Raw genomic sequence first — 14021 nt, 5'->3', positions numbered from 1 at the left:
AATTTTTTCATTATGGTAAAAAAATAAACCCTATAAATCAGGGGAAAAATTAAGAAAAAGAATATAAAACAAATATTGGATGAAAGGGCTCTATTTTATTGCTTTATAATGTCTTTCTAAGTCACATACCAAATTTTAGTGCTATATCTTTAAAACTAAGGGAGAAGATAAGAATTGAAGGTCAATAAGTATACTTTTGAGATACGGGCATTCAAAGTTTTTCTTTGTGTTTTTACAAAGACAATATTAATAAATCATGATTATTATTAATTTTATTTTCCTTTTTGGATATTAATAAACCAAAACAATGTTATTTATCATAATTTAATCATAAATGAAGATCCCTTTGCTCAATACCTTGCTTCTTTAGGTGAGACGGTCGCTTCTTCATCATCTCTCTCCTTCAATAACTCCGCTAATATCGCCGATATTACCCACTTCTGAACTCTTATTAGAGTAAATTTTCTTCTTCCTTATGTTAGCGAGATGTTAAAATTGTCTTTTCCTCTTTGGCATGATGAAATTCTTTTGAGAAAAACAGACGTAAGATTGAGTGAATGACAGAGGTCAGACTCGTACTCTCTGAGGTTTGAAGCTCAGTGAATTTTTGCATTATTTTGTGTTTTTCATCCTATACCCTCATATATTGGCATACCGGCCTGGCCCCTTAAGGAGAAGCTTCCGGTGATGTGGAGGGCTAATGCAAAAGCCTGAGTGTGTAAACCTCTGTTTTGGTCCGACTATTGAAAATTGTCTGGAAGAGAACCACTTCCCTCTGAAATGTCTGCTGATGTTGAACAAGGCCTGCGCTCACCCTCCTGACCTCGAGGATGATATCCTCTTAGAATATTCCTTTATCAAGGTTCTCTACCTTCCACCTAACACCTTCCCTTTTCTTTAGCCCATGGACCAGCAAGCATTTAAAAATTTCAAGAAGCTCTATACAAAACATCTCCCACCCTTTGTGACTTTTGGAAGGAGCATTTTGATATTGGGATGTGCCTCAGACTCATCAATCAAGCTTGGCAGGAGGTTTTGAGGTGCACCTTGAACTCTGTGGAAGTAGCTGTCGCCTGATCCCATCTCCACACAAGACTTCGAGGGATTCGACGTAGGCCTAGCTGAAGGCAAAGCCGAAACCATTGACAATTCTGAACCTGCTCCACAGCCTAAGGCTGAGGAAATCATTTCACTTGGGAGGTCCATGAATCTGGTTGTCAATGAGGATGACATTAATGAGCTTCTCGTAGAGCACCAAAAGGAGCTTCCAACAGACGACCTGAGGAAGTTGAGATAATGCAACTGAAAGTCATTCAGGATCAGTTCTCTGGCGATGAGGAGGAGGAGGACAGAGATATGACTACAACAACAGCAGAAATTATGGAAATGGTGTCTTCGTATCATAAATTGGCAGATTTTGTAGAAAAGAAACACCCCAAAAAGGGTCACAGTTCGTTTTCTCAAGTATTAACGGTTAGGTTAGGTATGTTGAATGATTCAAATGTATTTGGCTCTATTTCATTCTAGTTTAACCTTTATTATGAAATTTGATGTGATATTTTTGTGGGGCTTGGAACAAATTAGGCGGATCATATGTAAAACGTGACTCATTATAGGAAAAAAACATGTTACAAAAGCCACTCCTGAACGAATTAATTTTGTATCCTGAGGTATTAATGAACATTATTTTTTAAAACTCTTAAATGAAGAGTTTGAACATGAACTGAATGATATAGGCATAGAAGGACCAACAGAGCACATAACAGCTGAAAGACCCTCTGGAAGAGGAAAAATGGGACAGCCTCAGGACGACCTGGAATAACAAGTGACTTGATATATTTGTATATAAAACAAGATGAAGGAAGAGTTGGGATAGAAGAATGGGAAAAATGTGTACTCTTATGATATAGTGTACACGTGTAAAGGGTATTTTTTGCAGTGTGGAAATTATAAAAAGGAAAACTTGTTATGCTATGAAAGTTGTTTAAAAGGTGCTAAAAGAAAGGCTGATAAAAATAGTAAAAACGTTTTATTTAACAGCTTGTCTTCATACCAGAGAGATCCACAAAAGAAGCAGTGTTTATAATGAGGTAGTTAAAAGAATATTAACTTGTAAAGAAGAAAGTGTACCACATTAATAGATCATGAAAAGGTATTTGACAGAGTGCTCACACAAGTGATTATAAAAGAAGGGGGATTTCAGAAAGACTCAAAGTAATGATGTTACTTCACCATAAAACTATATCTATAATTAAGGCATTGGCATGAGAATCAGAATAGTTTGTGATTAATGTTGGTACCCACAAGAGTTAGGGTTGAGCCCTTTGCTATTTATTATAGTAATGGAGTAAGCATCAAGGGATGTATAGTATTTATATTGAATTGAGTATTCAGTTTGACAGTATATTCAATAGAAAATATTACAGATAATTTCTATCTATTTTCAGGTGAAGGAGCTGGTTTCAAAATTGCCATGGGGGCTTTTGATCGTACCCGTCCACCTGTTGCTGCTGGTGCTGTAGGTCTATCTCAGAGGGCTTTAGATGAAGCCACCAAATATGCTCTGGAGAGAAAAACGTTTGGTACTCAAATTGTTAACCACCAGGTACAGTAGTAACTATTATTTGTAAAGAAATATTGATTCCACTCTTGTTCCAATGTTTTTTTTTTTCCACATGAGTTAGGCAAGAGCAACTTTGAAATTTGTTACAGATACTGATGTTGTTATGGGAATGACACTCATCCTTTCTTCATGTTAGTGTCTTTCCTTTATAATTATATAATTGAATCAGTGGCGGTATTGTAAGAGATTCTTTCCAATTTGTGGTCCTGGTCCCTTTTTCATGATCTGTCATCAGCCTGGTTTATAATTGCATTTGCTTCATATATGGCTTACTGTATAGAAATAATTGATTTTATTATTAAGATTGTTTTTCCTTTGCGAGCTTAGACATAGAATATCTTTTCTGCTTTTTTTGACTTTGCAATTTCAGATTGAATTCCAATTGGTTCTGGGTTTTCATCTGTGACCTTTCTCCTTAATTTTCTTTTACTACTTCCATGTTTTAAGGTTTTCCTACTAGTAGCTCCTCTTGCATGCCTAAACAATCTGAGAATTTGAAACCTTGGTCTATTTTTCATCTTCTGGACAATACCTCTCTGTAACTTTATTTATCAATGTGGTCTTCCCAAAATACTCATGTCTTGAATTTTAATTTTTTTTAATTACATCTTTTAAATTAGTTTGGTTAAACAAATAATAATAAACTTCTATGCTTACTAATGGAATATTGAGCCATAATTTACCACTACATCCATACTATTGCTATCATTTTTATTTCCATTGCTCTCTATGGTAACAACTGGTCAAACTATTCTAAAGTCTGCTCCTTCAACAAAAATTGACGATCCTTATATATTTTGAGCATTGAAATATCCTCTCCATTTGTGTTTTGCAGTTATTAGTATGTCTTTAAGATGAAAAGATGAAGCAAAGCTTGAGAGAACTGAGATGAGAATACTGAGGTGGATTATGGGAATATCACTTCTTGAAAGATTTGAAAAGGATGAAATAAGATGAGTGGCAGGGTCATAAAGATTACAGAGATGATTAGTGTGTCATGACTGAGATGGTGTGGGCACATACTGCAGAGGGATGGTGGGGAGGTAGTGAGTGGGCTTGGGAGGAACCTGTTAAGGGAGAAGATCAAGAGGCAGGCCAAGAATTATAGGGCTAGATAAGGTGTAGGATATGGAGAGAAGAGGAGGCTTTTGATAGAAGGCATTGGAGAGGGCGCATCAGGCAACCAACCTTAGCCTCTTCAGCACTGTTACGTATAGGTTTATGTGTTTTACCATACAGTAAGAAAGAGAAGCAACGTATACGTCTACATAATTTTTTGTTCCTAACCAAGCAAAGCAGTTTTTATACATTGGAAGGGGTTTAAGGCAAGGTATTGTTTACCTGAGAGTTGCTGAAGCTCCACCCACTATTCATTTCTGTCAAAAAATATCTGAGGGATGCTGTGACATCATCTTTATATTAGGCATGGGGAGGGCTTTCTTGAATATTTAACCTGTATTCTTCAGGCAGTTATTTATGAAGGATTATAGTAAACATTGTGAATTAAAATTTTTAAATGATTTTCTCATTTTTTTGTCTTATTTCACATATTTTGTTTTGTACATGGATGATGATAGTGCTTCTGAATTAGGATCTGAGTATCTGCTAGATAGCTCAGATGAGGATTATAGTGACAGTAATAATAGTAACTTATATTATTACTATATTATTTATACTAATATTATCATATCATTATTACTGGCTCAAGTGAATGTTGATATACAGTACTGGCGATCAAAGGGGGTTCTCAGGCAGTATGCTGGTGTGAGTTGCAGTGCAACAGAGCAGTAGCTAAGAGATTAATTTAGGGATAACAGTAGGAAAGAAGGAGGAACATCTCTTGTGATGCCATCTTTTAATTCAACACAGTATTAAATGCACTTTTGTGCTTCTCTCACATCATTCAAGTATTCACATGGACATGTTCCTGACAGCTTAATTGGGAAGCTTGAAATATGTTTTTGTGGTGTTTTCTTTTAAAGTTCTACAGTATATCTCTTATATTTGTTTTTGTTATGAAGTGCCAAATACATATAATGATGCTTATTAATTTTATAATCCATGTCACTGCAATGAGATTGATTATTTATTTAGCCACTGTGCTTCGATTCAAGAACCTTTTTGGCTTAGTTAATCTTTTCATGCGTTGTACTGACAATCTTAGCTTTTTTAATATAGTGTTGCAGTACAATACTTGATAATTAATTACTTTTCTTCCACACAGGCTGTGTCCTTTATCTTAGCAGAAATGGCAATGGAGACAGAGTTGGGCCGATTAGCGTGGATGAAATCTGCTTGGGAAGTAGACCAGGGACGACGTAACACCTATTATGCTTCCATTGCCAAGGGATTTGCCGGTGATGCTGCAAATCGGGCAGCTACTAATGCTGTGCAGGTAGGGCAGATTTGACTTTTAGGAATTTTAAGTAATTGCCATTTGTTCATTATGATATACAGGTACAGTACTTGCATTTTATATATAGGCTTTGATATATAGGCCTAGTCTTCGATAGTGCCACACCCCCTGCACTGTGACCTGCCACTGACTTGATGGAGAATACATTTAAGCACACTTTTTATTGGTTGGCATTAATTTTTTTTTTTTTTTTCCAAAGTGTGTTGAACAGGCTTAATAGAAGGGCCAAGGATACCTTGTGGTTTATCAAGACATTGCCTTTTCCCTTTCTTTTTTATCGTTATTTTTGCATGAGATCTATAAATTTATATAGCCTGATGCTTGGACTGGTAAGGCCCTTCAACCATTTGCAACATGTTGAGAAACCCCTCAGTTGCTCTATGAAGGGAAAGTTAAGAGAGTTTGGACTGCAAGGCAGGAATGGAGGTACAGTGAATATACATACATACATATACCAAGGCACTTCCCCAATTTAGGGGAGTAGCCGACATCAACAAATGAAACAAAAACAAAAAAAAGGGGACCTCTACTCTCTACGTTCCTCCAGAAATATTGTCTTCCTTGTCCTAGGGCCAGTGTATCAACAAGCAAGCACTAACATGTGTTGACAAAACATCTTGATGTTGGTGATGCTCTTCTTACAATTTCTGGTGTTGTACAGAAATCCATTGATTCTGGTCATGAAGTTTATATGATTAGTTTCCCTTTTAGACCTGCTTAAAACCCTTATTTTCATACTTTAGTAGATGGTGGTTAATGAAGTACAGTTACTGTTATTAATACTGTAGATGGTAGTTGATGGGGTATTCTTTACTGTTATTATGAATTTTTAACTAATGGGTTGTTGTTGACCACCATACTGACTACATACTGTAAATATAATTTCTGGGGTTCTTCATGGTAATTTTCTTGGCCATTTACTTTTCCTGTAATGTATATACAGTATAAGGTTTGTCTTTTAAAACTAGCTTGTTGCATATGCAATGTTTCTACTGCTACTTCACTTTGCATAAATCCAATTTCTTGGAAATAGATCTGGGGTTGCTGAATCAGTTTAGCAGATATCTAGCTATAATACTTATTCTTCTTCTTTGTCTGCATCTTTTCCCACGTCTATGTGGGGTCGATGTTTCTGGCCAGCTTTCTCCATCTAGCATTAATTTTATTCTGATAATACTATGTGGTGCAAATTATAGGGGTTGTAGTTTGAACTCTAATAAAGCTCATAGCATGCTAGTTAGTAGGTCTAGAACATTGGTTCCTCCTCACCCAGATCTTTTCATGGACAATTTTCTGTATTTATTAGAGATACAAAGTGTCATTCTTCATTTTGTAAAATAATTTTTGAGAAATCTCATGTCTTTTATTTGGTCGTGTTTAGAATACATTTCTCTTGCTGGTGTCCAGCAATTGACTCAAGCTTTTAAATTATTGAATGAAACCTTTAGATATACTGTATTGAATTCCTTGGATATTGGGTTTGCATGGTTACGTCACACTCTCCCCCGCTTAAGGAGTGTGCGAAAAAAGACTCCAGTACTTTAGCACGGAATAACTACGAGCAGTCTGGGCTTACATGTCGGAGAGAATGAGTGAAGCTGGAGAGGTCTTCTGATGCTGTACTCCAAGAAAAGGGAAGATTGAAAGGAAAAGGTATTCTTCACTTTCATCCCAGTCTTGCCCGTATCCTCAGCTCTCGAATGGCAGTACCAGTCTCTTGAGAAGTGCCAAGGTAGCTTATACCACCTGCTGAGCAGCTACAACAGGTCCTAGGGTAACAACACTTAGGAATCTGAGGGTCACATCCTGCAGGTAGCGGGTGGAGAAGGTCGTTTGACGCTTCTTCACCTTAGCTTGGAGAACCTGGAGTATAGAGAAATTCCTCTTGAATAACAGAGAAGTGCTTATAATTCTCATTTCTGTGAGCTCTAACTTATGATCCTTTTCTGTGTTCAAGAAATCACTTCCCTTAACCAGAGTGAGATCATATTCCTGGAGATCCTCTTCTTGGTTCTCCCTGTACTCAGTAAAAGGTGCTGTTGTCAAGGACTTGTGGTTCTAGTGCAATTCAAATACAGTCGGACCTCGTTAATTGTGGTTTCTTGCTTCGCGGTTTCGGTTTTTCGCAGCCAAGGAGAAAAAAAAATATTCTTTGTGATGAGTGTTTAGCCAACATGAAGAATTTTATTTCTAATAGTTGGCAACAGCATTGGGATGGCCGAGAACAATGCAATACTTATTAAATAAAAATTCTGATAAAAATTACGATAAAATTCAAGCTGGGCGACGATTTCAAATAGCCCGTGCTCCTTTACACTGGGAGCGCTGTGCGCCACTACCTATCTCTACACCCAGCTGGTCCTAGCTCTCTCTGTACAGTGTATATCCATTTAATGTGGTAAAAAAATACAGCTATATTTTTAAATAAACTGGATTTGGATTAAACTGGTGTTTCACTTAACTGTATTCAATAGCAATGCATGTAATCTTCATATTTTGATATCGTGTTTATAATTAAAAATATAGTAAATAATAATCTCAAGCATTGTTTACATTCAAATCAGCTGATCAAATCTGTTTAGTCCATCGTCAACCTATATTCAATTTCAAGATGTTATCCCACGGATATGACCATTCACTTTCACATAATTACCTCACTGATATAATCTATCATGCATTCACATTATTATTGTCCTTCACTTATTATTATTATATCCTTAATCCTTTTCCAAATTCCTACCCAAATCCATTTCTTACATTTACTTTGCTCGCCCACACACATCTACAATGTATCTTTCCAACTCTTTTGATTCTCAATTTTTCGCAATTCCATTCATCTTCTCTTTTTCTAGCATTCATTTGTCATTTTCACCGTATTAATCATTCTAAACCCCTTTCTTATCCCTCATTCCATGTATTCCCATTCCTTGTTTTCATTCCTTCTCGCATTTCCCAAATTCATTGATTTTGCTAATTTATTTGAATTAGCATAGATTTGGAATGTGCAAGTAGAAGGAATTTGGCTACCGCCTCCCCCTGTCTCGTCTCTTTGTCATATTGTTTCGTCCTTCTCTATCCCTGGTGTTTCACTCAACTGTATCCAATAATAATTCATGTAATATCCACATTTTAGTATCGTATTTATAATTAAAAACATAGCGAGTTTTAATCTTATGCATTGTTTACATTCAAATCAGCTGATCAACCCTGCCCAGTCTGTCGTCAACCTCAATTTTCTGATCAAATAACTCCCTTATTATTAAGGCATGCTACTGAAGGATATTTCATATTTACTAAAAGAAATAATTATTACTTGATCTATCATTTTCTAATTAGCATATTAATTCCAATAGTTTTATTTGAAATGCTTCTCTCATATTTTATTTACGTGTACTGTGTGTTGAATTGCATAACGTTAACCAGAGTTTCATTCGTGTTGCCGATGCACAATATTTTATAGCTTTTAGCAGTGTGGTGCTTGATTATAAAGCCTCAGTAGATACTTGGCAAAGAAACAAAGATTTCATTTATTACAGAGAGAGACAGAGCATATGAATGATTTGAAGTTTTCGGGGGGGCAGGAGGAGGGTTTTAAAAGTTCCATAAGGATCCAGGGAAACAGGAACCAAGGGGTGCTTCTTCCAGGAAGGTGCCAAAGGGAAGACTCTCCCTGCAAAGACTCACCAGGTAGACTGGTGAAAATGCAGCTACTCTGAGGTCACCAGTTGAAGGAAGATCTAGAAGTTCCAAGACAAACTAAAGAGAGACACCAGAGGTGTCTAAGATCCACCTCCGAAGAGTGAATGTATTCAAAGTGGAAGAAGATACCCACAGCACCTTGCAAGGGGAAGATCTTCTGCAGGGGAGACAATTCTCCTCAGAAGATCTATGGACAGGCGAGGGGAGAACTGGTAAACCTGAAGACAGGAAGGAGATGCTCCTGGGAGGGGTGTGTGGTCCCATGGGAACATCCATCTCAAAGTTCCTAAGGGGTTCCACTCATGCTGAAGTAAAGACTCTCCTCAGAGAGAAAACTCTCCCATTTCCCGTACTCTCCCGTTTCAAAAGGGAAACAGGAAGGCCTCCCTGCCTTGAGAATTGTTAAGGTAAGCGTCAGGTGAGAGGAAGTGGTTGAAACTACCTCAAGGATGAATCTAAGGGCACTGAAGAGTGCTTCCTCAAAGAGGACAACCAGGGAAAAACCAAGTCCCAGTTTCCCCCCCCCCCCATGTATGCCAGGCAGGAACAAAACTGGCTACAAACTCTTACATATTTTCCAGGAAGCCCTTGGATGCGTACGAAGCTTTGCAGGAACCCTGGGGAATAAACACAAACTAAGAAGATGCTGAACATTCACGAAAAGCCCTTCAATCCACAATCCACAAAAATGCTGGAAAAGGAAACCAAATTAAAAATGGCAAAACTCCAGCCAGAAAGAACATATCTCTTCACTGATGGCCGATATCCAAGCGAGTTGTCAGTGAGTAATCAAGGGAGTGGTTGCCTTCCTGCTACCATCAGAAATTGCCTTTTCAAGCTTCACTGTTATCCATCTCGTATAATAAGCTCCACTGTTATCTATCTCCTATAGTAAAGGACGAGGGTTCATATTTGTGCAGGAACAAACTCAGATTATGGCTGGTTTAAACAACCTTGTTACACTTACAAGATTTCCCTGGACACAACTGCTTATCAACTTCTCCAGTTAAACTGCAAAGATAAATAAAAAGATTGAGATAGCCAAGATTGAGCAGCAACGAGGGTACTGCACATGTACTGTTTGTGGCTTAAGTCATAAGTGAGTGTTCAACAGACTGATGGGCGGGTGGCGCTTACCTGCCATTGATTATAACTACCATGTTAAATTTTTGATGGCTATTCTATGGTTTCTATTAACATAGGAACAACTATATTTTACATAGCATAGCCAACTATAATTTACATAGCGTACCCACCTTTTGACTCAAGTTAGTTTTGCTAATGGCAACATTATTGTTGTAAGGGGGTTAATAACCTCAATGTTTCCCAGCATAACCAATGCTTGTAGCCCACCAATGTGTAATATAAATTGTGAAGGAATAAGATGTACACATCTCAATGTAACGAAAAGTATTTTTATTTTCAGGTTACAAATATTTTATCAATTGAAGGAGAGATTTTATATGGATTTTAAATTTATGAACTCTAATTCTTATTGACGGAGAGATTTTATATGGATTTTAAAAATTATGAACTCTAATTCTTTTTTGTTACAGGTGTTTGGTGGTAATGGATTCAATACTGAGTATCCAGTGGAGAAACTGATGCGTGATGCTAAGATTTACCAAATTTATGAAGGAACAGCACAAGTTCAGCGTCTTATCATTGCTCGTGAGCATCTTGCCCGGGCCAAGATGGGTCTTCTGTAATATAAATTAGCTTTAAAAAGCGTATCTTGAGTTACTGGATTCCAGATTTATTTTATTTTGTCCACTAATGTAAATAAACATAAAATATGAACTGTACAGTACAGTAATAGCTTAAATACACCCTTAAAAAATAATTGTATCATAAATTCAGAAAGAAAAACTAAAAGTTATAAGATACTTTGAATTACATAAAAGATACATTACAGTACTTTCAAGACAGAAGTGTCATTACTGTACAGTACATTCAAAGCCATCACCTAAAATCAGGGCTATTTCTGGCTTGAATCTGTGGGAAGCTTTATAAAGTGTTACGGCTGGAATCTGTTTTGGGTGTAATTAAACAAAAACTGTACTGCTATCTAAAATTTTATATATTCTATCAATTAAATAAGGATTTGGTATGTTTTCCCATTGGCATAATTACTTCCAAATAGCTTGTGATTTTAAAATTAATGAATAGGTTCACCTATTATTAAGTCTTATAATTGTCAGAAAACATTATGCCTGTCACTTGAATGTTATAGTATCATTGGTTTAAAAGTGACCCCAAAAGAAAATCATAGTAAAAGGAAGCTGTACTTGAAAATAATATCTGCCTAATATTTAATTTTGAGAATTTATAAGTAAAGTAGTGGATTACCCTATCTTAAGGACTTGAAAAATTTAATATATATTGTATAGATATATATATACTTTACTGTATATTTCCCATAGGTTAATTTTAGCATTTCTAATTTTTATCTCATCTGATTGGCAGTTTTGTAGCTTTTCTTCCATATACTGTATAAAAATCCTAATACATTATATCAATGCACTTTACTTATATTTTCTGTAAAATAACACATGCAACAATCAATGCAATTTTCAAAAAGCTGTACAAAATAGTTCAGTAAAATATTTTAAACTTAAGATGATAAATTTAATTTTCACGTGGTACAAAGCAATTGAAGTCAAGTTACAGTAAATTTAATGATTTTTAAAATGGAGAATTTGACTGTATAGACTGTAAAGTGAATTATTTACAAAAGGAAAGATAATTTAATTAACAATAACACTAAGGCAAATTGAGCAAATGTTCTCAAGTTATAAAAGATTACAATTACTAAATACTAAATAAAACAAGGTTATAAAAAAATGATAATTAGTAAAGTACTTGGTTAAAGTGTAAATATGTACAATAGTCGAGATGCTTTACATAAGATGAATATTCCCTGGGAGTCGTTGCATAACATGATTAAGAAAACTTTCAATAGGTTGCTGTTTTTTCTTTTGGCATAGCTAACAAAACAATTAGCCCCTGACTTACAAGTTTTTATAACAACCGAAAGGTTCAGGCATACAGTGCTTTCCTCGCATTTAAATTTTTTAATCTCTAGTGGAGATACTACCACAAAGGTAAATTTGTTGCTAATATTTTAAGAGAGGATGCAAATGTAGATGCACTTCTTGGCTTTTACGAAAAAATATTTTAAATGTGTGATTATGATTAAATATGTGAATATAATCCTTTAAGAATATTTACTTCCATTAATTTCCAAATTTTGTAAAGAAATATTAGACTAAGGCAATATATATATCTAATCAGGAAAAACAGATGGCGTTGGAAGAGAATGGGTAGGAATGATGATGGCACCAAGAGCAAAAAGGCATTAGCAGAAGGGAGAGCTGTAAATAGTAGTTGTTCCAACACAGGATACTTACCTAGAACTATCTTCTTAGGAGTTATTGGCAACTCTACCCTAACTGACCAGCTTTTTGTGTAGTTTACCCTATTCCTGTTTTCTAAGGGGCTAACCTCAGGCGGAGTGATATGCGCCCTGAGGCGACCCGGGGTCGGAAAGCGTGCAAGCTCAGGTCATCTCCTCAGTAAGTTTCTGGTCGCGACGTGATTATCATCTCGCCGCGCTCTCTCTTACCCTGTACGACCCTTTGTGTCCCCCGACCCTTTGTGTCTACCACGCGCTACCCACGTGTTCATTTCCTTACCCTTTCCTTTTATCCCTGTGTCTCTTGGTGACTTAGTGTTGTGTTATGGAGCAGCCTCGTCGTTGCCCTGGGCCTGTGGCCGGGAAATCTTGTGGGGCTTTCCTTTCTAAGCCCGAAGTGGATCCCCACTCATTGTGTTCGATGTGTAGGGGCAAAGTGTGTTCTCCTACCTCCACGTGTCCGGAGTGCGAGTCCTAGAGTGAGATCAAGTGGGTGCTCTTCCGCACCAAAAAGAAGAAAGCGGCTAAGAAGTTTCCCAAGAAGGCCAACGTGTCTTCTACTTTGGTTTCCCCAGGCGCCTCGTCAGATCGGGGCTCCCTTCCTGCTTCCCCTACCCAGAGTAGGGGACGAGGTAAGTCCTTTGCGGGGAAGAGGCCCATTGCCCTTCCCCAAGAGTCTGATATACCTGTGGGCGGGGATTCTGGTGTTGTGCAGGCATGTGTGGGGCCTGAGGGAAGTGCGGGAGTATGCATGGGAGACGAGGTCCTGGTGCCTACAGGTCCCGTCTCCACTGAAGATCCTATGTGGGGGAAGTCAGGTGTTGATACTTCCCCAGCGTCGTGGATGTATGTTTCAGGTGCTTCAGCTGCCGGGGGAGACGCCGAGAAAGGAAGCTCGTCTAATTCAGACTTCTCCGCGTGGGAGGTGCCAAGGACTCCCTTCAGGTCGCCCTTGAGTAGGGATGAAGACTTCGAGCAATGGTTCGGCCACAGGAGGTTTACTCGGTCTCCCCCAGCACCCCCATCTACGCTCCCGCCCGTGTTTCTTCAACCCCCGACACCAGAGAAGCGACGTGGAGTCCACCCTGTGGTGGTGGACGTATCAGGCAGTTCGGTGGATTCCTTCTCCTCCTCATCGTCATCCGCGTCATCAGACTCTTCTTCGTCGGAGGACGATAACGGCAAATCTACGAAGAGGAAGCGAGAGAAGTCCCGGAAGAAGAAGAAGTCCCGCTCCCGTTCCAGACAAAGAAAGAAGGAGTCCAAGTCCTCCAAGAAGAAGGCGAAAAGAAGTAAGTCGAAGGAGTGGGTGAGCATCACGGTACCCCGGAGCGAGCTGTTTAAGGTTACCACAGCCGCGGCCGCTTCTGGGTGGCTCCCTAGAGCCTCGTCGCCTCTGTCTCACCCATCGTCCTCCTCCTTCAGACCAGATTTACATCAGGGGTGGTCCAACCAAGCCCCCCGTGACGAATCTAATCCAGTGAAGGCCTCCGCTTCTTCTTCCCAACGGAAGGACACACTGCGTCGGACGGAAGGCATGGCGTCGACCACAGGCACCTTGGGGGACTTCCTTAAGCACCAAGGGCACCCGTCGGTCCGCCTGAGTCTCTCAGCCACGGAGTCTCCCGCAGGCCAAGGTAATCCCATGACGGATACCCTTGCCCACGCAGAGCAGCCCGTGCCACGGGCAGACCCGTCCAGCGATGCCCCTACCACCGCCACGGAGGGTACCCGTGCGGAGGAACTGGTGACGGAGGCCCTGGTGGAAGGGGGGGGAGTGCTCGTCTGACGACATCTCCTCTTACCGAAAAGTACTGGCCCTGATAAGACTCCACCACCGTCTTGACAAGCCCAAGCTCTCGGCGGAA

General features: G+C 38.7%; 1 protein-coding gene across 1 annotated transcript in view; it reads left to right on the top strand.

Moving 5' to 3' along the window:
- Mcad (Medium-chain acyl-CoA dehydrogenase) overlaps positions 1–11356 on the top strand; it is a 62981-nt gene extending 51625 nt beyond the window's left edge. Inside the window, exons 8-10 of the mRNA XM_068360541.1 lie at positions 2448–2605; positions 4848–5018; positions 10295–11356. Coding sequence (XP_068216642.1) covers positions 2448–2605; positions 4848–5018; positions 10295–10447 — 482 coding nt within the window. The 3' untranslated portion in view covers positions 10448–11356. The remainder of the gene's footprint in view (positions 1–2447; positions 2606–4847; positions 5019–10294) is intronic.
- Positions 11357–14021: the final 2665 nt, after the last annotated feature.

Source organism: Palaemon carinicauda, chromosome 37 (genome assembly GCF_036898095.1).
Source record: "Palaemon carinicauda isolate YSFRI2023 chromosome 37, ASM3689809v2, whole genome shotgun sequence".
In the NCBI taxonomy this organism is placed as follows: domain Eukaryota; kingdom Metazoa; phylum Arthropoda; class Malacostraca; order Decapoda; family Palaemonidae; genus Palaemon; species Palaemon carinicauda.
The sequence above is the reverse complement of the archived record's forward strand: the minus strand, read 5'-3'. Positions and strand labels throughout refer to the sequence as shown.